Here is a 25,554-nt window from a genome sequence, read left to right on the forward strand (position 1 = left end):
GGCAGAGGGTGATTAGTGGAAGTGGGCACAGGTGAGATGATTAAGGAGCTAGAGGCAGGTGTAGATGGGTGAGAAAAGGGAAGAGAGAGAGTGACTGAGGAGAAGTGAATGGTGGCTGAGGCACAGGGAAGAGACAACTAAATAACAAACAAACTCGAACTGAAATATGAAGACAAAACATAATACAAAAACCCTACATCCTAACAATAAAGGCCTAGCATTCCTAAAAGAAACGGATCTCGACCGCCACCTTTCATGTGAGTGTCATGTTGGTGTCGAGTTTTCTAACCCACATGCAGAAACACTCCAGAGACAGGAAATACAATAGTGAGATTTATTTACAGTGAATATAAACAACTAAATGGATTCCTTGGTTCGTCTGGCAGATCTTAGGGCAACTAGGGAAGGACAGAGGTGATTAGTCAGGATCCAGGGGATTCACGGTTTGGTGGAGGTTGGGGGGTATACCTGTTCGGGGAGAGCTTTTGGACCTGGAGAGGACCTTGAGGATCTAGAGGCTGGTCAGCGGGTGAGGGCTGAGGACAGTGACGGCGGCGGCAGCAGAGGACAGACAGGTAAGACTTTAGGCGTCTCGAGGGTGGTCATTGGCCTGGTAACTCAGGACCAGGGTAGCTGCAAACACAGAGACAATAAGGGTCAGAATCTGAAAACAGGTCTAAGGAGAAAGAGCTCAAGGTAAGCCGGTACCGTTACTGGCTAACACTCTGGCAGAGAAGTGTCAGCATCCTCCTCCACTTATACTCCTCTGGACGAGTAGATTGGGAACAGGTGTGCAGCCGCCGACTCAATCTCAGGCTCCCTCTAGTGGAGAAAAGCTGACAAACCTCTGGATCCCAACAGTGAGTTTGAAAGGGGAAATGAAAAGCGAACATAAATCGAAGGAAAGTCATAAAAGGGGCTTGTTTTCAGAGTCCCTTTTTAACCAATTTACACTCATTTAAAATTAATCAAAGATTGAAAAAATTATTCTGGTCTCTTCAGCATTTTCCTTGATCACTCAGAAGTGTGACGTATCGACAGCCAACAAGTTGGTAAACAGCAAATACTAATAGTGTGGGGGTAAAATGGTTCAGCTTGTTGTAATTAATTGTATAAACTGACCCAAAACTCCAACAGCCAAGTCATTCTTCAGCTTCCTGAAGGACAGGAAGGTTTGATGGATGTGGTTAGTTTAGCTCCTGGTGAAAATTCCAACCCAAAGTCTGGAGACTGACTGAGGAGTTAATGTTTTGAGGAGGATCACCTGAGATACAAACCTTATTTAGAAGAACCACCGCCTGTCGGACCGGCACCGGCCTCCTCCAGCTGTCAGGATGGGAAACTCCTTGAAGACTGTGTGACATACGCTCGTTAACAAACTTGCTTCTTCTTCTTCTGCTTCCATTTTTTCTCCGCCCACACAATCAGCCCACTTTAAGATTTTGACACAAAACACAAAAACAAGTCATTAACGTTTTTTAATCAGATAAATGAACCTCTGGAACGTTTTGTGATAGTGCTTAACTAAAAGAAAAACATGAAAACTCCTCATTTTTGTATTTTATTTCATTTTCCCTTTTAAGATTGTATGTTGAGAAATTATTGCGAGGTTGTTGTTTTGGTCAAACCTTGAAAGTAACGTTTTTGCGCAATTTCACGCGATATTGTGCGATGTCACGCTCAGAGTGTGTGCTTCTTGAATTCAATTAAAGACCACAACGTTCTGACTTATATCGACTTTGGTGTGTTGACATAAATGTTTGTACCAAACTGTAATGTATGTGTACCATTACACCCCGATTAGAAAAGATACATGGATATAAAAATACAGAAAACACACATCCATCATGTTCCACCTCATAAATACAACCTTAGCCTTTCTGCAGCGTTTCTCTTCTCGTCAGTATTCCAACTATTGGAACAGTGCTTATTAAAAGAGATAGTTTATTAGTATTTACAGTCATGAATCAGGAGAAATCAAACATTTGTTTACACATTAAAGTCTAAAGAGGAAGCCATAAACACTTCAGCTCGCCAACAACACTGTAAATCTTGACCCTCCTGGTGCCCCTGATTCAGTCTAACAAATCATAAATGAGGTCTAATAATGTACTGGATGCACACAAGTTAAGTTTTTTCACCTATGCATCAAGAAAGGTTGATGAGATCTGATTTAGTCAAACTTTAGTTTACTTTAGTTTTTCTCACAAGGCTTTGTTATGGAAGCCTTTGAAATGATTCATGCTTGCATGGCAGGTCCAAAAGCTAAAACAAATATGAACATTTTTATTGCCTTGCCTCAAATCTAAAAACGGTAAATTATCTAAAGCAGAACCGTCATAACTTTCCCCTTGAAAATCTGTTTCCAACTTCAAAAATAGGCATTTCTAGTGAATGCAACAAACGCTCAGTTCCAACTTTTTACCGGTTTGAGACAGAATAGCTCTTCAAGTGGCTTTTGTCCAAACTTAAAGCTCAACTTGCATGTAAGAAATCCTTTATATTCCTTTAAAAGGTGTCCTATGACACCTTTAAACATCTTCTGCCCCATCTGTCTGATTGAGACGTATGTTTATGCCGGAGAAACTGTCCCACTTTACTGTGCAGCTTCATGTAAACACTCCTGCAGGTCCCTCTTTTTGTTCTTTGTGTGTGTCGCTTCTCGCTTTAGAGGACCTGAAGTAGACCCTTCTGCCACAGGATTAAAAGAAAGACGTAGTAAAGGCCTACGGTCGTATTTCTTCATGACAGCAGCAATAAAGCGTCTCTTTATTTGTTGCGCTTTGAAACCGAGCTGTCGTCATTTTCTGTTTTTACTCTAAAGGACGATGGAAGGTCTCAGGCAGATTCTTCAGACAAAGATGTGATTACAGCATCACTTTTTCCATATGCTCACACGCGCAGCTGGGTGGTTATTTGATTCAACTATAAGTTAGGAGCTTTGTGTGCGCAGCATTTCCTTTTAAAGCAGTGAAATAAAACTAGAGCAGCAGCTCCTCTGATTTACTGCACCCCCTTTATTCCATTACTCTTGAAATTAGACTTTAAACATGCATTCAACAGGACACAAATATTCCTTCAACAAGTTGTAATCCCTTTTCAACCTTACATGTTGATGGATGTCCCAGTCTAAAACCCATACCAAAGATAAATAATAACTAGAAGCACTCAAAGAGCGCAAATCTGCTCCAAGGCCAAGTGTGATTAAAAAACTGTGCGATCTGAATCATAATCTGGATCACTACCAACATTTAATCCATTGTTTTTTGTTTAACCCAAACACTTCCTGAAAATTTTATCCAAACTTGTTTATTAGTTTTTACCTGATCTTTGCTAACAGACAGACAAACACAACCGGAAACAGAACCTCCTTGGTGGAGGAAACAAAAGGGTCACATGTAGGAGCAGAGACGGGTTTTTAACAAAGGGGTTACCTGTGACCTTTGACCTTTGACCCCATGAACCTTGAAATCAACAGGCATCACCTTTGACCCACGAGGCGTCCAGCTGTGCAGTTTGACATTCCTACATTACACTGCTGCATAGAGCATGAGGTCAACTGAGATGTTGGTCTTTGACCCCAATGACCTTGAAATCAGTGGTGATCAGCCTTGACCCATGAGGTGTCCAGCTGTGGAGTTTACCCTTCCTGTTATCCAGCTTTAGAGTTGGAGCACGGGCTGATTTGTGACCCTTGACCTTTGACCTGATCACCACTAAAATGTAATCCCTTGTTTCTTGTTCCATGTTTGACGTTTCTTGAAAATGTTATGAAAATCCGTTCATAACCTTTTTGAGTACACAGACAGACAGATGCTACCAAAAACAGAACCTCCTCTTTGGAGGTAAACATTACTGAGAAACTGCACCAAATCTGCCTATTGTCATTCCAAAAATGTACTCCAGTAGATTAAATTACAAACATGGAGGCAGCTGCTTGATGGGGGGGAAAGCACACCAACGTGGGTACGATATTGATGGAAGCGAACAACAAAATAACGTGCACACAACAAGCTGTGCAGCCAAAAAATATTTTGTTATTTAAAAAAAAATTGGTGCTCAAAACGTGACTGCATCTTCAGGCTACAGCAGCCTCTTAACACTGTTTCAGTAGAATTAGTGCAATTCCAAACTAGTTTTTAGTTGAGTTGTTTTCCAACAGGAAAACAAAGTCCATGACTCCTCCATTCGTCTCCACTATTCAAAGATTTGAACACTTAGTTTGTCTAAATGCCCTCGTCACACTTTTGCGATTCTGCTTTGTTTCTCTTGAGAGCTGAGAGATGTGACTATAGGGGGGAAAACAAGACAGAACTCCCCCTCTTTACCCATCTGTGACTTTAGTAACATACAAACCTTGGATACACTTGAGGAGCAGAATCAGAAACAGTGTGGCGTGACAGGGCTGTAGGAATTCAGATCGACTTGCGTCCAGTAGCTGTTAAAAAAAACTGAAGCTAAAACTCAGTTTTATCTTTAGGAGTGACTAACTTATTATGTCTATGAGATACTATGGAGATGTAATTTATATGTATGCCTCTTTGTCATGCGTGAAGTTTGTAATCGTATTACCATTTTTGGTTCACCTGCTTTGCCCATTTCTTAGATTAAACCACTGATATTTTCTCATTTATAGAGCCAAATAACAAAAAAAGAGGAATAAAATGACAGAAACTAGCTGACGCTAAGAAACAAATAGTGAGGAAACAAAGTAATGAATGCCAAAGCACACAGATGAGTCTTACTGAGAGGTAAGAAGCGCACGGTTAAACCGTCAGAAACAAGCGGGAACTCTGAAAGGTGGGAAAAAGGAGGCACAAACACTAACCAGACCTCCAGACACCAAACTAAAACCTGGCACCAGAACAGACACCAGCGGTCTGCACGATCCAGAAGCTGAAGAGCAGTTTTCATTCGCAACTGGAGGCAAAGCCGGTCTCTTTGCTGAAAGTAGTGAAGAATAAATAAAGTTTTTGGTTTGTTTTTTGAATACTCATGCCTGCTGTGTTTATTGGAAAGCACTCTAAAGATTTTTCGTGTTTGCTCGCCTGCAGGGAAGATCGTCATCGACGGCATCGATATCTGCAAGCTTCCTCTGCAGACTCTCCGGTCCCGACTCTCCATCATCCTCCAGGATCCGGTCTTATTTAGCGGCTCGATAAGGTACATAAACACATAGACTGACAGGGAGCTTCTGTGTATCCTTTTCTGCTAACCCTCACCTCCCTGGGGGAGACATTATTAAAGCTTGAACTACATCAGTGCTCACAACTTCCTGTTCGTGTTTTTGACTTTGTGCTACTCGTCAAAACACTGGATCAAGAACTATAAACTGCTTGAGGAGACGTCCATCTTTAATAATCAGTGGCGCCTTTTTAGTGTCATCCATTCTAAATCTTTGAGAAGCTGAATAATAATAATAATAATAATAATAATAATAATAATAATAATAATAAAATCAGAATGAACAAAACCATTTCAGTAGAAATAAATGTGAGTTGAAGAATTTATTTTTTTTGTGATAAAACATGAGAGTTTGGCAAGAAATCTTTTTGCTTTTAATTTAAAGCAACTCTTAATTTTTAAATATTTTATTTTTGTATATCAAATCATCTAAAATAATGGGTTGCATGTCAAACACTATGGGTTTTTAAAGGTTGGGATTAATACTGAGTGATACAACCACAAAGCAACACAAATATTTTTGAGCTTTATTACAATATACAATATATTGCCAAAAGTATTGACTCGTCTTCCTTCACACACGTTTGAACTTGAGTCACCTTCCATTCTTAATCCACAGGGTTTAATGTGATGTTGGCCCACTCTTTGCAGCTCTAACAGCTTCCACTCTTCTGGACCATTTTTTGGACCATTCTTCCAGTCGTCAGACCCTGATGTTGGACAGAAGGCCTGGCTCTCAGTCTCTGCTCTAAATACTCCCAAAGGTGTTCTGTCAGGTTGAGGTCAGGACTTTCTTCCTCACCAAACTCCATCATCCATGTCTTTGTGGACCTTGCTTTGTGCACTGGTCTTCAGTCATGTTGGAACAGGAAGGGGCCATCCTCAAACTGTTCCCACAAAGTTGGGAGCAAGAAATTGTTCAAAATGTCCTGGTCTACTGAAGCATTAGGAGTTCCTTTCACTGGAACTAAGCAGCCGAGCCCAACGCCTGTAAAACAATCCCACACCATGATCCTCCCTCCACCAAACTTTACACTTGGCTCAATGCAGCCAGACATGAACTCTTCTCCTGGCAGCAGCCAAACCCAGACTCGTCTATCGGATTACCAGACAGAGAAATGTGATTCATCACTCCAGAGGACACGTCTCCACTGAAAATGGAACTAAAAGACATTAGTAGTTCTAACAAATCTTAATTTATCCTACATTCTGTCCAGCAAACTAGAGGTTTGTGTTTCAGCTCTCAAGAACACTGGTATCAGTCAAAATCTTTTAAAACACGAAGCAGGCAACGAGGCAGCTACTGTTTAATTTATCTAACCGAAGTGGAAATCCCAGAAAAGGGCCACTGCATTCTGATCTAAAAATAAAACGTGTTTAGAAAATAAATTTAAGGCATTCCCTGCTCAGCTTACTGGAGGTATGACAACATGGGGAACAGAAGGGAAATGTCTATAGTGAGGCAAAAAACTGAACAAGCGAGCAGGAGGACAACGAACTAAACCCTCTTTGCTGAGTTCCTGGCACCATTTTGTTCTGAAAGTCTGTTTGTCCCGTGAGCGCATCGAGTCGCAGCTGCAGGGTGAGGGGTTCAAGGCGCAGTGGGGAAACTCTGGTTTGGACCTTATCTGACTTTTGTCACGGACGTCCCATACTGAGGAGGAGGTCGCTGGAGAGCTGGAGAACGCCACGTCTCCTCCTCCTCATCGCCTTCGCTCTCAGGCCTCTCCGTGTTTGTGTTATGAGATAATAACACTGACTGTGTTTGTTATAAAAGACAAAGAGCATGTGCTGTTTGTTTGGACAGATATGGCGTTTCAGATAATCGTGTGTGTGTGTGTGTGTGTGTGTGAGAGATTGTAAGACAGTGCGTATCCCTTTTTTTTTTTTTTCCAGTGACGTTTGTTTATGTGAACGTAAGCCTGAGGTGAATGGTCGACAGTAACTGCTTCACGCTGTTTTCTTACATGTTGCTGGGTGTTCTGACACGGTTTGACTCGAGGTTGGATTATTAAGTCTCTACAATTTAAGGATGACCATAAACAGGAAATAAACACTTGTACTAAATGATAATGAAAATATAAGTTTATTTTTATTCCATTTTTTCCCCACAGATTTTTTCTCATATCTTCAAGATTAGATATTTTTTTATAGTCATATTTCCTGCATGCCAAAGTTTTTTTTCTTTTATACACTTGGAGTATGTGCTGGAAGAGATTCACCTTCTGTCACACCAAATTAGTATTTGTAAAAATTGACTGAGTTATGAGCATTTTTGTGTATTCCTGCCGAGCAGTCGCTGTACAAGACGTCTTGGACAAGTTCAGGAGCGAGACGACAAATATGTCCATCACAGATGAGCTATCTCATCCTGAGAATCTTGTTTTTGTTTTTAATAATCATTTTTTGGGAGCTGCCTCACTAAAAGTAAAAAAAACAACCTTTGCTTGCGTTGCAGGTTTAACCTGGATCCGGAGCGGAAGTGCAACGACGACCGCCTCTGGGAGGCGCTAGAGATCGCTCAGCTGAAGAACATGGTGAAGGCGCTCCCCGGAGGACTCGGTACTCAAACAACTGACCTCACCAAAAGACGCAGTTAAAAGGAAAAGTCACGTGTGACGTGGTGGAGGATTCGGCGATCAGAGGTGTTTTCTGTGTCTCTGTTGCGTTTAGATGCCACTGTGACGGAAGGTGGGGAGAACTTCAGCGTTGGGCAGAGGCAGCTGTTCTGTTTGGCCAGAGCCTTCGTCAGAAAGAGCAGCATCCTCATCATGGACGAAGCCACAGCATCTATAGACATGGCCACGGTGGGTTGGTCCTAAATTAGACCGTTTAACACGACCTGCTCGTACGACTGAGGTTTAACCTTTTTTTAAAAAATTAGTTTTCAGTCAACTCTGTTTCCAACCTAAAATTAATGTTAAAGTGAAAAAGGAAGATGAACTTTAAATTGAAACATTTTCTAAAAAAAAATGAATAATTGCATAACTGAACATAAGTTAATATTCAGCAATAACTTTAAATACTCTCTAAACTTATAATGGTTGAGTTATAGGGAAGGATTGCATTATTTTTTAGGTCACAGGGTCATAAAACTTCAATAAATAAAATAATACTTAAATAAAAATCGATTTTATTTTGTAAAAATCTAAACAACCACATCCCACCATACATAGTAAACCTTTTGGAAAACATGTTCCACACTTTCGTTTCAGCTCGGATTGAAAAAAATCTAATAAAATAGATCGTAGCTTATTGTTTTCATTTCTGTTGCAGCAACGAGCAAGGTGACTTAAAACTAAGATTGCAATATTGTGTGGTTTTATTGCAATATTCAATATAGTTAAACTCAACCAAAACTCACTGTGATGTCATTGCCTATAATAAGTCAGATAGTTACCAGGGTTGCCCTTCATCACAGATTCTGTTCATAACGTTTATGGACAAAGTTCCTAGGTGCAGCCAGTGAGTGGAGGGTCTCCAGTTTGTGGGGCGGGGGGAGGGACTTCCAATTGTATCGCTGCTTTTGTTTTTGGACGATGTGGTCCTGCCGGCCTCGTCAAGCAGAGATCAGGCATGGTTTTCAGCCGAGCTGGCTTGTCACCTTAAGGTTGGGAATGAACCGCTGCCCAAAGTGGAATAGTTGAAGTACATTGGTCTCCTGTTCACTTTGTTGGGGCTAGAACAGAGTGGGAAACTGATAGGTGAAGTTAAGAGCGCCAAACCAAAAAGCAAAGCTTTAATTTACAAATCAGTTTAACTATGGTCATGACTGAAAGAATAAAACCTAAACACAAGCGGCTGAAGTGAGTTTCCTCCGCAGACTGGCTGGACTCACCTTTAGGTATGGCAATGGGAGCTGATCTATTTGGGAGGAACTCAAAGCAGAACTGCTGCTCCTCTGCGCTGAAAGTAACCAGCTGAGGTGGTTTGGCCATCTGTGTCCCTTCTGAACGGCTTCCAAAGGAGCCGTTTCAGACATGTCCGACTGGGAGCAGAGGTTGAGGCAGACCCAGGACTCACTGTGAGATTATATCTCACAGCTGGCTTGGAGTCCCTCCAGGCAGAGGAGGTAGCTGGAGACCTCTGCTTAGACTGTCACCCCTGCAACCCAGTCTCAGGTGGATGGATGGATGGACAAGTTGCAATATAGTTATTTATTACTTCTCACATAAAACACCCCTATATTGTTAAAGGGAGTTTGCCATTTAACCGTGCTTTAAAAACTGAGAGTATGTCCAACTTTCCAACTTCACTGAATCTAAATTCTGCATCTTTTTCTCAAGCAGATTGAAAAATCAAGAATCCTAAACTGAGAGAAAAGATTTCTTTGCTTTTTATTTTTGGGCCTGGCACGAGCCAGGCTTTCTAATTTCAGAGTATTTGCTCTCATTAGCTGTTCTGCTCTGCTTATTTAGTTTATTTTTTTTTACTTTCTCTTCTTTTTTTTCCCCCACAGGAAAACATCTTACAGAAGGTTGTGATGACGGCGTTCTCAGACAGAACGGTCGTTACAATCGCAGTAAGTTGTCCAGTCTTTTGCCTCAGCTGAGGTTTGTTCAGTGCTGAGGATTATTTGCTTCTATCATTATTTCTTTTTTCCAGGAGTTTAGTTCATTTCCACACTTACTATATTTCCCTGTGAATCAAATGTAGAATCAGCCCCTTTTTCACCACTTTTCTTTTTCTGCCTTTTTGTGATTGTCTTGTTGTTTCTCATTTTCCCACAATTTTCCCATTTCCTACATGTTTAACTTTCCTCCTTTATTTCTAACTCCCCTTATCTCCTTTGTTCACCCTGTTCTTCATTCTCCTGTCCCCTGTCGTCCTTTCCGTCCTGCCTCCAGCACCTTGTGTCCTCGATCTTGGACGCGGAGCAGGTGCTGGTCTTCTCCTCGGGGATCTTGGTGGAATGTGACTCGGGTCCTAACCTTCTGGCTCAGGAGGAGAGCCTCTTCAGTGTGTTAGTGAGGACTCACAAGTAGACCCGGATCTGCTCGGGCCACTCTGGCTCAGCCCGACTCTCTCTCTCTCTCTCTCTCTCTCTGTCCACTTGTCTCTGTTCTCTATTTCCCATCTTTTCCCTGCTGAGTCAGAGCTGGAGTCTGAGTCTGGGTCTGCTAAAGCCTTACTGCCACTGACTGCCTGGTTGGTACCAAACAAATTAACTTTGCTCTTGACAAATGTCATACATGCGGTTACGTTTGGCTGCAGTCTCTGATGTTGTGTCATTGGTTACATCTCAGTTTAAATTAAAACTAGCGTGTTCTGTCTTCAATTTCAGTAGAAAATTACAGCCATCACTAAAATCAGAGATCTGTACCGTGAAGCAGGATTAATGGCTTATCAAGAGAACTTCAGGTTCAGTTGGGTTTTTTTTTTTTGTTTTGTTTTAGTACAGAGCCGGATCTGTCATTATGGCTACAGATCCTGGAAACCCAAACTTCTTGAGAGCAGGTTGGATTTATATGAACGTTTGCCCATATAAAGTTTTTGTGATAGCTTTTCTTCCTGTTTCATGAGTTTGATTGCTTATTTGATGCCATCTCTACCTGTTTTTTTTTCATGAATGCACACACATAACCAGTCAGAAGTCATTTTTTGCTAACCAGCTTCATGGTTTCTCTAAAGGCCCATTAAGATTCTGTTGTTAGGCTTAGTTAACACAGTTGTTAGCTAAAATGTCAGCATCACAAAAGGAACAAAAAGCCTTTTAGGATGGATCAATGGATGTACGGATAGACTGAACAGCTGGATTGCAGGACTGGATGGACGGATGAATAGATGTTTGAATATATACTGGATAGATGGTTGGACATTTAGTTAAATGGATGGTTGGAGATAAAGGATGGATATTATGATTGGATGGATAGATGGTTAGACATACAGTACAGTTGATATGTGAATGGATGGATATACTGCATAGTATAGTAGGATGGATGGATGGATGGCCAGATGGATGAATGAATATATGGTTGGATGAATAGATGGTTGGATATACAGTATGATTGAATGTAAAATGGTGGATGGATGGATGGATGGATGGATGGATGGATGGATGGATAATATATAGTTTGATGAATGGATGAATAAATAGGTGGACTGAAGGATGGAGTAATGGATGGATGAACAGACAGATGGAGAGACTGATTTTCTGTTATAATGCTAGTTTAGTTTCTGGTTAATAAATGATTAACAAACTGTTAACCCATGAAACTGCAGAGTCTAACATCTTGTCAAAAATTTTAAACGAATTTGGAACCTTATTTTCATCATGTGGACTAATTTATCACTGTTTCACAAACAATGTCTTTCAATTGGCACTAATGCTCAAATAAACAAAACCATGACTGTTGCATTTTTTAAATTTGAGGCTTTATTTGTTTGAAATACATTTAAGTCTCAACATCGTTTAACTTGTTTCGCTTAGGTTTTCACACCAAGGCAAAAGCACTAAATTTATTTATTTATTTTAAATTTAAATTCAACTAAATCAGTCCGCGGACCAGTCGTTGGCTCTAGTAGCTGATGGAAAGGTTGTTGTTGCGACGGAAGCTAACGGGTGTTTCTGTTGTGTCTCCAGCACCGCGTCCACACCATCCTGACCGCCGATCTGGTCATCGTGATGAAGCGAGGGAACATCCTGGAGTACGACAAGCCGGGCACTCTGTTGGAGCAGGAGGACGGGATGTTCGCCTCGTTCGTCCGAGCCGACATGTAAACTCACAGTTTGGTCGCCGGCTCGCTTGCTTTTTACTCTGATTTTCTTTAAGAAAAGGACACACACAAAAATAAAAAAAAAATTAAAAATAAAAGGCCAAGCCTACAGCACAGCGTTTCTTTAACAGGAGCGGAGTCGCACTTGGAACAGCTTTTTTTTTTTTTTTTTTGCTTCACGCTGTTTTGAGATGCGACGTCTGCGAACAGGTTGGTTTTTTTTATATCCCAGCGTGGAATCATTGGGCCCTTTTTGAGAGGGTTTTTCTAGCTTTTTTTGTTGACGCTACAGGAAAAGGTACAACATAATCTTCACGTAGCTTCGACTCGTCTTTGATCAGTAACATTTCCACGGCCTGAATTCAGACTGTAAAAAGCTCAAAGTCACAATAAAAACACTGGAATTATCACCAAACCACCCGATAAGTCATATATTTATGTTGAATAAACACTGACTCTGAATGTTTTATAATATTCAGTCTTTTGGGGCATGCTTTTGTCCATGTGACTGTGTTGGCTATTTATACTAATAATTAGATTTATTGGGTTATAGTTGGAAGGTTTTCAGTGAGGCTGAACATTTAGCCACCTATCTGGTCGTGTCGAGCCTCGAATATTCACCCCTTTTCTTCTTTGTTTTGTTGCCTTTCTTTTTTGGAAGGTTGTATTATTATTTAAACATAACCCCCTCTATGAAGCTGTCTAAATATTCTTTAATGTGAAAGAAACAAGAACTTGAGCCGTTTCTCCTGAAAGAGCACCAGAGGGTTGCGTCAGCGCCGAGGAGTTCAGGACGATTCCCAACACGTTTCCCCCATCCAGCCTCCCTTCAACTCTGACCCGTTTCCCTGATCACATCCCCCTCAGCATGACGCTGCCGCCACCGTGCTTCACTGCAGGGATGGCGTCCTCAGCTCGATGCGGTGGTTGGTCTGCGCTGGTGTCCTCGACATTTAAGTTTGGTCTCATCTGACCGCAGCGCCTTCTTCCAATCTGATTTTTTTCCCTGGCAAATTCTAAACAGTGTCTTATTTCTTATTATTCTTATTTTTGATGTAATGGCTTTTTTTCTTTTTTGGCCACTCTTCCATGAAGCCCAGCTCTATGCAGTGTGCAGTTTATCAAGCTTCTATGGACTGATCCTCCCATCTCTGCTGTTGCTCTGCAAAAAAATAAACAACAACAAAAACAGTGGGAAGATGGAGGGGATCCTCTGTAAATCTGTGTAAATGAATTTAAGTTCTGCGATGTTGGACCTTTTCATTAGACTTTTTTTATTGTCCGTGTGAAATTGGGCTTTTTACCAAACTCAGATTTAAAACCTCTTCACCACATGACCACATTGCACCAAAAACAAGCTCATAAATGCAGACTAAACCAGCAAATTTTTTTTTACGTTCCTCTTGTTGTGAAATCCTACAAACAATCAAAGCATCCTTGAATGAATCAGATTACGCTCAACAGAAACACTAGAAGAAAAAGAATATCACCAGGTGAAATGTGAAGTGCCCTGCTGCTACAAACGCACAAGACAGCGAAGATTAATCCGCCACGTTAAGTAGTCCCAAACAGTTTTTAGCATTTCCTCTTAGTTTGTTTTGATTAAAGCTGAATTTCCCAGCCGTTTGGAGGAAATATGAGCTTTGTTAAATAATGTAAATACATCTGGTTCTGATGTAGTTTTAAAGGTTAGAATGTGTATTGGACCTATCTTTAACTGGTTTTGATCTACTTTTAGGATTTAGGCACAGGAAATGAAATTTAGCCTTTTCTAAATCTCAGTTCACGTTCATTTGTGGAGATTTCACGAGGTCTTTTTATACTGATCGAATTTGAAGATTTTATTGAACTCTTTTAATAAGTTTGTTACTTTTTAGACAACACACCACTTTTATCAGTTTAAACACAGGTAATAAGCAATAAGAAGAGAGAAAGTTTGAATGGTGCAGAGATCTTCTTAAACTGTGAAGCATTTTAAAGCTTAGTTTTTATTTTTATTTTTTTGTTATTATGCTTCGGGTTTTTGGGAAGTCCTGCCTCAGTGATAAAACTGATAGAAACGACTAAAGTGTTGCAGCTTTTAGGTTTCTTTTTAACCAAAACGCCGCTCTCTTTTTGTCTTAAATCGAACAGGTTGTTGCGACTGTCTGACTGAATTATTTACCATTTTTGACGAGTTTCATTTTTTCCTTCATGTCTGGTCTGTAGTCCCGTGTGACGGCGTCAGAAAGGAGTTTTATTGAAGCAACATTTTTGATGCTTCAATGTGTTGTGAAAAAAGAAGTAAAATGTCCCGTGTGGACGAGGGATTGGGATCTAAACAAAGCAAAATGAGACCGGAACTGCTTTCTTTAAACCCTTCAGGAGCCATATTGACCATGAAATGTTTTGACAGCTCCTGGATATCTTTTACCACCTAAAAAAAATAAATAAAAAAGGTTTTGTTTGCAGCAGTGATTCTATAGATTTATTTCTTTTTTCTCAAACCTCTGGACCAGTCGTTACAAAGTGGAATCAGCTAGACTTAAATAAATATTTTAAATTTGAATTCATATAAAATTGGTTCTATTTGTGCCTGACGGACTTGGTTTGCAAAAATAATTTGTAAAATCTGGTCTACCTCTCGGTGTCTTTTGCTATTTTCAGATTATCTTTTGTTTTAGATGGATTTATTTTATTTTCTGTTTTCAAAAAGGCTTTCTTTACACTCTTCTTTTACTGTTATTGTAGGTTTTCTCTTCAAAAAGCAGAAACTACAAGGACTAGAAACAAAAAACAAGATTTACGTTCTTAAATTTAAAAAACAAAATTGTTATGCATCCATATTTGTAGCACGTATAGTCAATAAATTAAAAAATGACCAAGGTTGATGTTTTTCCCCCCAAATTAAATGTTTTTAATGATTTTTATTTTTTGATTGTATTTTTTTGTCAAACTTTCACACTTCAGCTCAAGACTCTTAAGTTTCCATTTAGATCTTTTTTCTTTAAGTATTTGTTCTTCAATTTGTGCAATTTTGTTTCAGTTTCACCTACAGTTGTAACTAAGTTGAATTAATTTATTTTTTAGCTAAAATTTGGTCAGATTGGATTTTACAGGCTCTACTAGTTGATTCATTTAAGTTACTTGATTAAATGTATTCAGGAACTTTTTCTTTCAACTTTTTAGGTGTTTTTTGTGTCTAATTGATGTTAATAATGTAATTTGAAAAACAAAAATTTCCCACCTGAAAAGTCCGTAAGCTTGAAAGTAATAGCCGTCAAAATGGGTCATAATTTTTACAAAATTCATCTTTTTTTAAAAAATTTTTCTTTTCTCTTGTTTTATTTCAAACCCTACTTTTGACAGACTGTGAGATGGCTCATCACAAAACTGACTTTAAAACAAGATAACCAGATAACTAGTTTCAGTGTCCGGACCTAAAATCTGTACATAATGAGGCCTGTACCATCCTGACCAAATCAGTTTGGTAGAATTTGGATTTTTTTCGGTGCATGTAATATTCAGTTCGGATCGGCTTATTTCACATTAATTAATATCTGATCAGTCTGTTTTGAACTTGTTAACATGTATAACACTTAACAACTTATAATAACTAAAACAGACACATTGTTTTGGTTAAACTTGAGATGTTTCAAACAACATGGAATCCTCCGATACAAAAAAAACAACTTTTTTTAATGATTTGAACAGAAGAAGCCTGACTCTGAACGGCCATGAATAAGAATGGTTTCAGCTGGAGATCCCAGACTGAATGTTTCTCAGTCAGACTTTGAGTTAAAAACACTGGAGTGGAGTTTTAAGGGTTTTATTATTTCTGTTTCTGTGCAGACGTTGGTACAAACACTGAAGGGTGTCGCGGCTCGTCCTGCAGCTGCTGAGCCTCCCGTCTGTCTGGGAGAACAGACGCTAAAAGCAGAAATTTCAACATATAGATTTTTCTTGTTTGTCTGTTTTTATAGACCTATATATTTTTTTTAATTTTTCTTTAAGGTGTTTTTAAAAAGAAGTCTTATGGCATCAGTAAGTGGTATGTCCCTTTTTTCAGACAAATATTAGCTTCTAGTTTTCAGCTGTTTACCTGAACACATCAAACCTACTAAAACTGTTACTTTTCATTACTATCAGCGACTACCAATAATAGTTTCTGGTGCAATAATAAAAAGTTGGATGCAAACGAATCGTCGCCATCTAATTCAGCCAAGTTAATGTTCAAAAATCAGAACAAGTTTCCTTTTTTCTTCAGAATCACTTGTTCCTCTCTGGGGGGGCGGTGCTGTTGGGTCTGTTTCCTTGTTGTATGTTGAATAAAATGTTTCGTTTTTTAAAATGAGATCTGTACAGATTAAATATTATTTTGTCTATGTCTTCTCGGACGTGGTGCTCACGTCTGCTTTCTGAAAGAGCAAAATGTCAAGTTCTTCTTTTTCTATCCATGTCAACGCAATGATCTCTTCTCAATTTTGTCTCTTTTTTTTTCCATCTGGGCAGTCTCTTCTTGTCCTCTGTTCTTTGATCTATCTTCAAGCTGCCTCCTCCCCCCTTCCTTCCCTTTTATTTCTTAATTTTAACGTCTTGGCTGAATCTACTTGTCATAAATCTTTTGTGTTTACGTGGGTCTGAAAGGAGTGTTTCCATGTGCAGCTTCTGTACTGGACTTTTCACCAACCAGACTCTCTCTCTGTCTCTCTTCTACCTCACGAAAACCTCCGTTCACACAACGAATCTTTGAAAAAAGACGAGCTTAAAGATGAACTGAATTTAATACAAAAGGACACTTCAGTAGGGATAAGTCGATTTCTTTTCCTGTAACAAATCTTTCACTTGGTACGGTTTGTCTCGGCTCTTCTCTTATTTTTTACCGTTTTTTGCATATTTCTCTTCCCACACAGTGAGCATCATGTACATGTAATCAGGTCTATGCAGAAAACATTGTGTGCTCTCTTGGATTCACGGGACTGTTAAAAGAATAAAACATCTTTTTTTTTCCACAGATGGAGCTCAGTTTCAGATGCTTGCTTTTTTTTCCATTTGTAGAGCACCTTGTATACCTGAGGGGCTTAAAGATATGCGGTTAATTAATTAATAAGTGCTGGTGTTTTTTTTAATTTTTAGTTTATTTTTTAAACACCTGGAATGATGAGAAAAACAAATCTGAGGGGGATGTGAGACTCTTTGCTGTCCAACCCGCAGAGGAAAATCTTCAGAGGATGGAATAGGTTGCTAAATGGCGCCCTCTGGTGGCAAATCTTTATATAGCACCAAATAAAAGGCACAAATATGAAAAAATATGGTTTTGACACAAATAGTAATTGCCATATTTATGCAAATCTACACATTTGAACAGGTTACTCCACATAAATGACCCTAAACACTGAAAATAAGAGGATTTATCATTAATGCTACATTTGGTTTTAATTCTAAAAGTGTGCAATAAATATTAAAGTTGTTGGACTTTTTTTAAATGGTAATGTTTTGAACAAAGGTATAGGCGTGTAATAGTGCACATCAAACGAGAAAGACTCACGACCCTCAGGAGGGAAGGGAGGGAGAGGGATTTGCACGTTGGTTAGGTATTGTAAAGAGTTTTAGAAGATTGGAAATCAACTTTTAAAAAAAATTGAGATTTGAATTGAATTGCTGCTCTGATATGAAGCAAAACCTAAAACGTAAAGAAATCCAGAAAAAAATAAAAGAAATATTATTTTTAAAGGGAAAGGGCTCATTTATTTATCTAGTTTATCAGCTAAAAAAGTTATTTCTGTCGGTGAAACACGTTGATGCCTATTAAATGTTAAGAATGTTATTCTGCTATCACGTCTTAAAAAGTATTTTTAAAAAGTTAAAATTAGCCGTCGTGAGGCGCTGGTTGCTTTGGAGTTGTGTCAAAATGTCGCGTTTCTGTTCCGCGCTCCGATTCGATGTTTTCCGACTGTCCTGGAGGAGTCCGTGAAGGCAGCAGACCTCAGCGGTGGACTCCTGGAAGTTGGGACGACGTCAACAGAACACGGGAGACAGTCCCAGTCCAGAGAGGAGCCGAGCGGACACGTCCGAGTCCGAACTTGTCCTCTGACGCGGGTGGACATGCCGTCTCCGAACTGAGCAGCGAATTCATTTGACTTTCTCGCTCTTTTTTTCAATTTTAATTTTCGAAGTTTACGAACAGAAGCAGAAGAAGAAGAAGAAGAAGAAGAAGAAGATGATGCCCCGGAAAAGCATCATCCCGGAGGAGTTCGCCCTGCCGGGTCTCGTCTCGCGGATGCCCCGTAAGCCGGTGTTCAAGGACCGCGTGAACAAGGCGCGCTTCATCGCCAAGAACGGCTCGTGCAACCTGGCGCACAAGAACATCCGCGAGCAGGGCCGCTTCCTGCAGGACGTGTTCACCACGCTCGTGGACCTGAAGTGGCGCTTCACGCTGGTCATCTTCACCACCACCTTCGTCAGCAGCTGGCTGCTCTTCGCCATGAGCTGGTGGCTCGTGGCGTTTGCGCACGGGGACCTGGACCCGGAGCGGCAGAACCTGAGCCACTGCGTCACCGACGTCAAGTAAGAAACCACTTTGTTGTCTTTTTTATATTAGTATTTTTTTTATACACTTCAAGTCCATTTAGTGCGACTTGTGTTCGGCTGCCATTTTTTTTAATCCATCCTCACTTGACCCAACGAACTCCCACCCTCCTCTTCCTCCTCTTCTCCATTTTAAATCGCTGCCGAAGAAGATGAGGAGGGGAAAAACTTTATTTCTTACTTATTTTAGGGACAACATTGTGGTAGCAGAAATGACTCCAGGAGCTGCGGAGGCACCTCCTTAAATCACTCCGTCTCTCCCTCCTCTTTTTTTTCAACTTTTTCAGAAACATCTTCATCATTCTTCTTCCTCCACAGTGGCAAAGTCTTCATCTCTGACAGCCCCCCCCCATACATCACTGATAATCATCTGATCAGCTCATCTGTCTGGAGACTGTTTGGAAATGTTCTGTTTGCGTTTCTGGGACAGGGTTAGGTCAAATGATTTATTTAGTTTTGTGAAGGTTTCTAACTGAGTGAAACGACCAGGGAGTGTCTAAAAGCCTAACTGACCTGTGACCTTTGACCCCATGAACCTTGAAATAAACAATCATCATATTTGACCCATGAGGTGTCCAGCTGTGCAGTTTGACGTTCCTACTTTACACTGCTGCAGCGTTAGAGCACCAGGTCAACTGTGATGTTGACCTCTGACCCCGTGATCTTGAAATCAATGGTGATCACCCTTGACCTAAGAGGTATCCAGCTGTGCGGCTTCATTTTCCTCCAATAAATGGTTGCATAGAGCACAAGGTCATCTGTGACCTTGACCTATGACTCTATCACCTTAAAATCAACAGTGATCACCCCTGACCCATGAGGTGTCCAGCTGTGGAATTTAACATTCCTGTTATTCAGCTGCAGAGTTTGAGCACAGGCTGATCTGTGACCCTTGACCTTTGACCTTGAACTATGGCAGGATCTCCACCAAAATGTAATCCCTTGTTTCTTGTTCCATGTTTGACGTTTCCTGAAAGATTCATGAAAATGCGTTCATAACTTTTTGAGTAATCTACAAACAGACAGATGCTACCAAAAACAGAACCTGCTTGGTAGAGGGAATAATAATAATAATAATAATAATAATAACAATAATAATGATGCTTGCAATGGCACCCTGGACAACCCCCTCCTTAGGCACCTCCAACCCCTACCCCAACTGGAAACTCCTTTTTTTTGGGATATGACAATGGCACAACCATATCTACAATAAAACTTACACAACTGTAGAAGATAAAAATATGAGCGTCTGCAGATTAGAATTATATTTCTGTCCACACTGTAAAATTCTAGATGGGAAAAATGCATTTCTGAATCCCTGCTGCTGGAAGCCCAACACACAGAAACAGGACAAAAACAATGTCATTTATCCTTTTATGAATAATCTTTCAGATGAATTTCAGATAGTGTTCATTATGACCAAGAAGAACTTAATGAGCCATATTTGCCAGGATCTGAAGATATGTAAAATGTATTTATTCTTTTAAATGCATTTATTCCAGTAGCCTACAATACAAATTGTAGATGTTTAAATTTAAACTACTATTAATAAAATTGATTTTTGTTTGTTTATTTTTTGTTCCAACTCTTAGTATGATTGTGATGAGGTGATAAGCTCTTATTGATATATAAAATAGTAATTTTGAAGGAGGACTGGGACTTGATTATATAGTCAAAGGGCCTGCCATACAACATGTCACCTGAGCAACCAAACAGGCAGAGGTGGAGCATGTGAGTGTCACATATTAATGTTTGCACCGATTATTGTTAATAATAATAATAATAATAATCTGAGCGCGCACATTTCTCGTAATAGTAGCAGGAATGTTAAAGGGATAGTCTGGTCATTTTTGAAGCCATTTTTTGTCAAACAGTTATCAGTAGTTAGTACTTTACCAGCCCTGATGTCAGATATAGAGAACTTCTGAATGAAGACAGAAGTTAAAGTCCAGCTGAGACTCGGGCTAATAAGCTAGCCAGCCTGGACCCTGTTTGTAGCGTTTTAGAAGCTAATGAAACCGTCCCACTGGTGCGATAGATCGCTGTACGAGCAAAAATTAAACCCCTACGCTTTGGCGCTGTTTTCATAACTGAATAATGTCCGCCACCGGTTGCTCGCTGCCGTTCAGCGTTTCTAAACAGAACTTTAAATAAATTAATTTGTCGTCAGGGTTGTGAGGGTGGGTGTTGTTTTTTGGGGGGTTTTCTGCGTTATAGCTGAATTTTACTGCTTTACTGCTTACTCCTGATGCAGGGAGCGATCATTCAGCAATCAGTCAAAGATCTGACCTCAGGTTTGAGATGAGAGTGAAGTGTCTTCCTCTTCTTCGCCTCAGGTCTTTTACTTCGGCCTTCCTGTTCTCCATTGAAGTCCAGGTGACCATCGGCTTCGGGGGCCGCATGATAACCGAGCAGTGTCTGGCTGCCATCATGGTCCTCATCTTGCAGAACATAGTGGGACTCATCATCAATGCTATCATGCTGGGTAAGCCTTTAAAACCCATCTCTAATGTTTTCCGGCATCTGTTTGGAAAGGCTTGATTCGCTGGCTTCGAACTACTTGGAGTTGCCGACGTACGAGGCTCGGTTTTTTTCGCGAAAAAACTCTCTCCTGCCGGCTGAGGATGATCAAAAATGAGCTGCTGTGAGTCGTTGTTTCCTCAGGCTGCATCTTCATGAAGACGGCCCAGTCGAACCGCCGTGCCGAGACGCTGATCTTCAGCCGGCACGCCGTGATCGCCGTGAGGAACAACCGCCTCTGCTTCATGATTCGCATCGGGGACCTGAGGAAGAGCATGATCATAGGAGCCACCGTCAGGCTACAGGTGCTCAGTCTGATCCAACCTCAGTAGATTTAGCTGCGGACGTCCAAATTAAGTTTTTTTTTTTTTTTCTTTAACAACCCAGTTTCCAACCAAATTGGGACAGTGTGTAAAATTAAATAACATATTGCAATGATTTTCATTAACTCAAATTTTATTCACAGTTGAACACAGTAAATATGTCAAATGTTTAAACCAAGAAATTGTACCGTCTTTTGCAAGGAATAATTCTGAATTTGATGGCAGCAGCACATCTCAAAAAAGTTCTGACAGGTCCATGTTTCCCTCTGTGAAGCCTCCTCTCTTCTGTAAACATCTGGAGCTGAGGAGAGCAGCTGCTGGAGGTTTTAGAGGGAATGTCTCATTCCTATCTGATGGAGGATTCTAGCTGTTCAACACTCCTGGGTCTTTTTTGCTAAATGGGAGCATATGTTGTTCTAAAATCTGTATACACTTTTCTGCATTGATGACACCTTTCCAGATGTGTAAGCTGTCCATGCCATAAGCACTAATGCACCCCCATACCATCAGAGAGGCAGTGTGAGCTGTGTGCTGATAACAGGCTGGATGGTCCCTCTCCTCTTTAGTATGTTCATCTGACCTCAGAACAGTTCTCCTTTGGTCCAGAGGAGACAGCAGAGGTTCTGGATGGTGTTCACATCTGGCTTCTTCTCTGCCTGATAGAGCTTTAAGCAGCATTAGTGGATGGTACAGTGAGCTGTGTTTACAGACAATGATCTGTGGAAGTGGTCCTGAGTCCAGAACAGAACCAGACCTGTTTTTAATGCAGGGGCCCCTGAGGGCCCCAAGATTCCAACATCCTATACTGACTTTCAACTTTTTGTCCTTTGAGCTCAGAGATTTCTCCAGATTCTTGAAATCTTTTGATGATATTATAAACTGTAGATGATGGGATGTTCAAAGTCTTCCCAGTTGTCCATTTAGGAACATTATTTTGAAAATTTTCCCCTTTTTTTAGACAGTCTTTCACAGACTGGTGAACCTCTGGACATTTTTTACTTCCAAGAAATTTGGCTTCTCTAAAATGCTCTTACTGACCTGTTGTAAAAAGCTCCTCCAGCTGTTTTTTATTTGTACCACTTCCTTTTACAGACTTTTTCTTGCCTCTTTTTATTTTTTTTGAGATGTGTTGCTGCCAAAACAATTCAAAAAGTGGCCTTATTCTTCTACTCCCAAAGAAAACAAACAAACCAAAAAAGAAATGGTAAATTTTTACATTTTCTTAGTTTAAACATTTGTTTAGAGTGTTTCATTGTGGATGAAATGTTTTGTTTTTTTTTAATTTACAAACCATTAAAGTCTGTTTTAATTCACATTTTACACAACATCTCAGTTTCTGTGGAACTGGTGTTTGTAAATGCGTCAAAAAAAAAAACTTTTTAGTTTTTGCCTGGAACCTAAAGTACTTTGCTGGCGTTTAAAAATGAACCTGCCGATTAACCCTGGCTGCGCTTCAAATGCAGGTGGTGAGGAAGACCACCACACCGGAGGGGGAACTGATTCCCATCCACCAGATCGACGTCCAGACGGAGAGCGCCATGGCCAGCAACAGCCTGTTCCTCCTCGCCCCGCTCATCATCTGCCACGTCATCGACAAGAGCAGGTCCGAGTGCGACTGATGCCTGAAACTCATCCAATTTTACAGATATTGACCTAAAATTTGATGTGGTAGTAGCTGAGCGTCATCCCAACCTATACTCTGAGCGATAACACATCCTGCAGGATCTGTTTTCAGTCCTTTTGTCTGTTAGCAAAATATCTAAAGACCCACTGAAGAAATTTGAATGAAAATTTGAATTTTATGTGAACCTGTTTGCCGTCAGCCCGCTGTACGACCTGTCGGCCATGGAGCTGCAGTGCAGCGACCTGGAGGTGATCGTCATCCTGGAGGGCGTCGTGGAGACGACGGGCATCACCACGCAGGCCCGGACCTCCTACGTCTCCGAGGAGATCCAGTGGGGTCACCGCTTCGTTCCCATCGTGACGGAGGAGGACGGCGTGTACTCTGTGGACTACTCCAAATTCGGCAACACAGTAAAAGTGAGTCATTTATGATGGCTAACGAGAAAGAAAGAAAAACCGCACTTTTCTGTTCTTCGTGCACGTTGTCTTTGCAGGTGACGACGCCGAGCTGCAGCGCCAGAGAGCTGGACGAGAAGCCGTACATCCTGATCCAGACGCTGCAGAAGAGCGAGCTGTCGCACCAGAACTCGCTGCGGAAGCGCAACTCCATGAGACGCAACAACTCCATCCGGAAGAGCGCCGGCAGCAGCGGGAGCCTGCGGCGGAACAACTCGGGCCTCGTTTCGCCCAAAGTCCAGTTCTTCACCCCGACCGAGGGGGGCCAGAACCTGAACGCCGTCACCTGACATGAGGCCCGCCTGCCGTGGGCCCCCACCCACCTCCCGCCCCGAACGAAGACCGGAGGTGTATCTGTTTCCCGCTGCGGACTTCTTCTTCTGGTATCCGCCTTAACGCGACTCGTGTCTCTCCAGGTTTCTTTGCTAATGTTAAGTTGGTGATAGTTAGCAGCTGACTGAGCAACTTGCAGCACTTTATGTTCTTAAATTTTCAGTTTGCACATTAATACATTAACTTAAAGTCACTAAAAGATCAGTGGATATGAAGAGTAGTTATTTAAGACCAGTGTGTCAAAGGGAACAAGACATTATTTATCCCTAACTGTGCTTCCTTTATGTGCAGCTCCGGTTTTAGTTTTTCACCCAAGTCCTCATTTAACCGCTAAGAATGATTAGAAATCTGCAGCTAGTCACTTTAATGTCACGTGTACTTGTCACTTCATGCAAGCTGTTTGTGCTGTCTGAGAATAAACTCACCCCACGGAACATAAAAACATCCACCTGCAGAGGTTATGGTATGGGCAAGAACTCATCACGTATGTCAAGTGTTATTTTTATTTTTGAATTTGTTTCTGAGTTGACGCATTTATACAGCAGCTCAAGTCAATTGTCCTTTTTTTTTTTTAAATAAATGATGGTAATAAATGAAAGTCTTCTCTCATAGACTGGTGAGTTTACCAGGGGCAGGATGGGGTTCTGAGTCACTCCGACACGTTGAGGGTCTCAAACATGGCTGCCTCTGTTATACCAAACCTTTACAAACGTGTTGCTAAGTTACCACTACTTTTGGTCTTTTTTTTATTATTAATTGTTGTTGTTGCCATCATGAACAGTTCATTTCAGCCTGCTTGTACCTGGGATCTCCTCCTTCCTGTCGTGGCTCACACCTCACGACCGCAGGCGGCGGTTGGAGCGTAGAGGTGGCCAGGAAATTGCGAGCTGTTTTGGTTTTAGCTCCTTCCTCGCCGTGATGGACCAGAGCACCGCCTCCGTTACTGCGAACGAAGCTCTGATTTGTCAGCCCACATCGGAGCTCATCTGCATGAGGCAAAGACTAACCCCCAACTAGGACGGAGAGAGAGAGAGCAGTCCATCTTTTTTCATCTGAGACTTAGAGGAGCTCCCTCCTATCTCAGCTGCTTCACACTTGGCTGGTAACCGCTCCGATATGTGCGCAAGGCAGCGGTCTGAAGAAGCGTCACCTACAGTTAGCAGAGACGAGACCCCCGAGGTTCCCCAAACCTCCATCGCTGCACCTCGAGATCCTGTCTGTGATGGGAGACCGGAGACCGCCCTGCTGGAGTCCAGCCCGCGCCGGGAATGAGCTGAGAGCGCAGACACAGCTGGTTACACGGGAACCTTAGGCCTTTAAAGACGTGGACTGAAAAACGAAGCTCCCACGACCCCCCCTTCCTCCAAAGCAACTCTGCAAGGATCAAGATCTGGTCCACTGCTCCTCCTGAAGCCAAGGTTCAACCATCAGTCGGAGTTTCCTTTTCCACTGACCCAGGGAAACTTTTCCCGGTGAGGGTGTGCTTTGGGACGCTCTGATCACTGGAACGCACTCTGCCACTCCTTATTCAGCTGTGAGGAGGCTCTGCGTTGGAGGCTTTTGGTTTCTGTTTGAGTCAAATCCCTGTACACATTTTGTTAGAAGCCGATGTCTGTCATTTAACCCTTGCAGTTTTTTTTCTCATTATATAACTTTGGGATACTAACTAAGAGTCAGACGCTGGTTGTCTGGCGTCATGCTTCTAGAATTGCGCTGCTCATTGTGGCTGCATGTTGGAGTAGCTCTGTTCCATTCATTCTGAGATATTGCTTTTGAAAACTTTATTCCTCTTTTTTTCTGGATGTAAATCACTTTTTTGGATGATTACTAT

General features: G+C 41.2%; 2 protein-coding genes across 5 annotated transcripts in view; both read left to right on the plus strand.

The window, feature by feature from the left end:
• abcc9 (ATP-binding cassette, sub-family C (CFTR/MRP), member 9) overlaps positions 1 to 14,358 on the plus strand; it is a 74,460-nt gene extending 60,102 nt beyond the window's left edge. For 3 of the 4 annotated variants that reach the window (XR_005234409.1, XR_005234410.1, XR_005234411.1), the window contains 6 exons: positions 5,055 to 5,163; positions 7,643 to 7,746; positions 7,858 to 7,991; positions 9,644 to 9,706; positions 10,032 to 10,332; positions 11,768 to 11,902. Coding sequence is in view for 1 of the 4 variants with exons in the window: in XM_037981214.1 (XP_037837142.1) it covers positions 5,055 to 5,163; positions 7,643 to 7,746; positions 7,858 to 7,991; positions 9,644 to 9,706; positions 11,768 to 11,905 (548 nt within the window). In the remaining 3 variants the exon portion in view is untranslated. Of the gene's footprint in view, positions 1 to 5,054; positions 5,164 to 7,642; positions 7,747 to 7,857; positions 7,992 to 9,643; positions 9,707 to 10,031; positions 10,333 to 11,767 lie in introns of all 4 variants that reach the window. The other variant, XM_037981214.1, reaches the window with a different exon arrangement.
• Positions 14,359 to 17,800: 3,442 nt separating this feature from the next.
• On the plus strand, positions 17,801 to 25,515 carry kcnj8 (potassium inwardly rectifying channel subfamily J member 8). Its single transcript, XM_017411574.3, has 6 exons — positions 17,801 to 18,447; positions 20,805 to 20,953; positions 21,133 to 21,293; positions 22,775 to 22,914; positions 23,135 to 23,351; positions 23,429 to 25,515. Exons 1-6 carry the CDS (start codon positions 18,101 to 18,103, stop codon positions 23,678 to 23,680), a joined length of 1,266 nt encoding a protein of 421 aa, XP_017267063.1. The 5' UTR covers positions 17,801 to 18,100; the 3' UTR covers positions 23,681 to 25,515.
• The last annotated feature ends 39 nt before the right edge of the window (positions 25,516 to 25,554 follow it).

This window comes from Kryptolebias marmoratus, linkage group LG18 (assembly GCF_001649575.2).
Source record: "Kryptolebias marmoratus isolate JLee-2015 linkage group LG18, ASM164957v2, whole genome shotgun sequence".
In the NCBI taxonomy this organism is placed as follows: Eukaryota; Metazoa; Chordata; class Actinopteri; order Cyprinodontiformes; family Rivulidae; genus Kryptolebias; species Kryptolebias marmoratus.

What these genes read in the sequence shown, in the direction of transcription:
- kcnj8 (XM_017411574.3), top strand. Translation starts at nt 18,101, where the DNA reads ATGATGCCCCGGAAAAGCATCATCCCGGAGGAGTTCGCCCTGCCGGGT. An exon ending in CACTGCGTCACCGACGTCAA is followed by an intron (nt 18,448 to 20,804) that starts GTAAGAAACCAC and finishes TCTTCGCCTCAG; the next exon opens with GTCTTTTACTTCGGCCTTCC. An exon ending in CACGTCATCGACAAGAGCAG is followed by an intron (nt 22,915 to 23,134) that starts GTCCGAGTGCGA and finishes GTTTGCCGTCAG; the next exon opens with CCCGCTGTACGACCTGTCGG.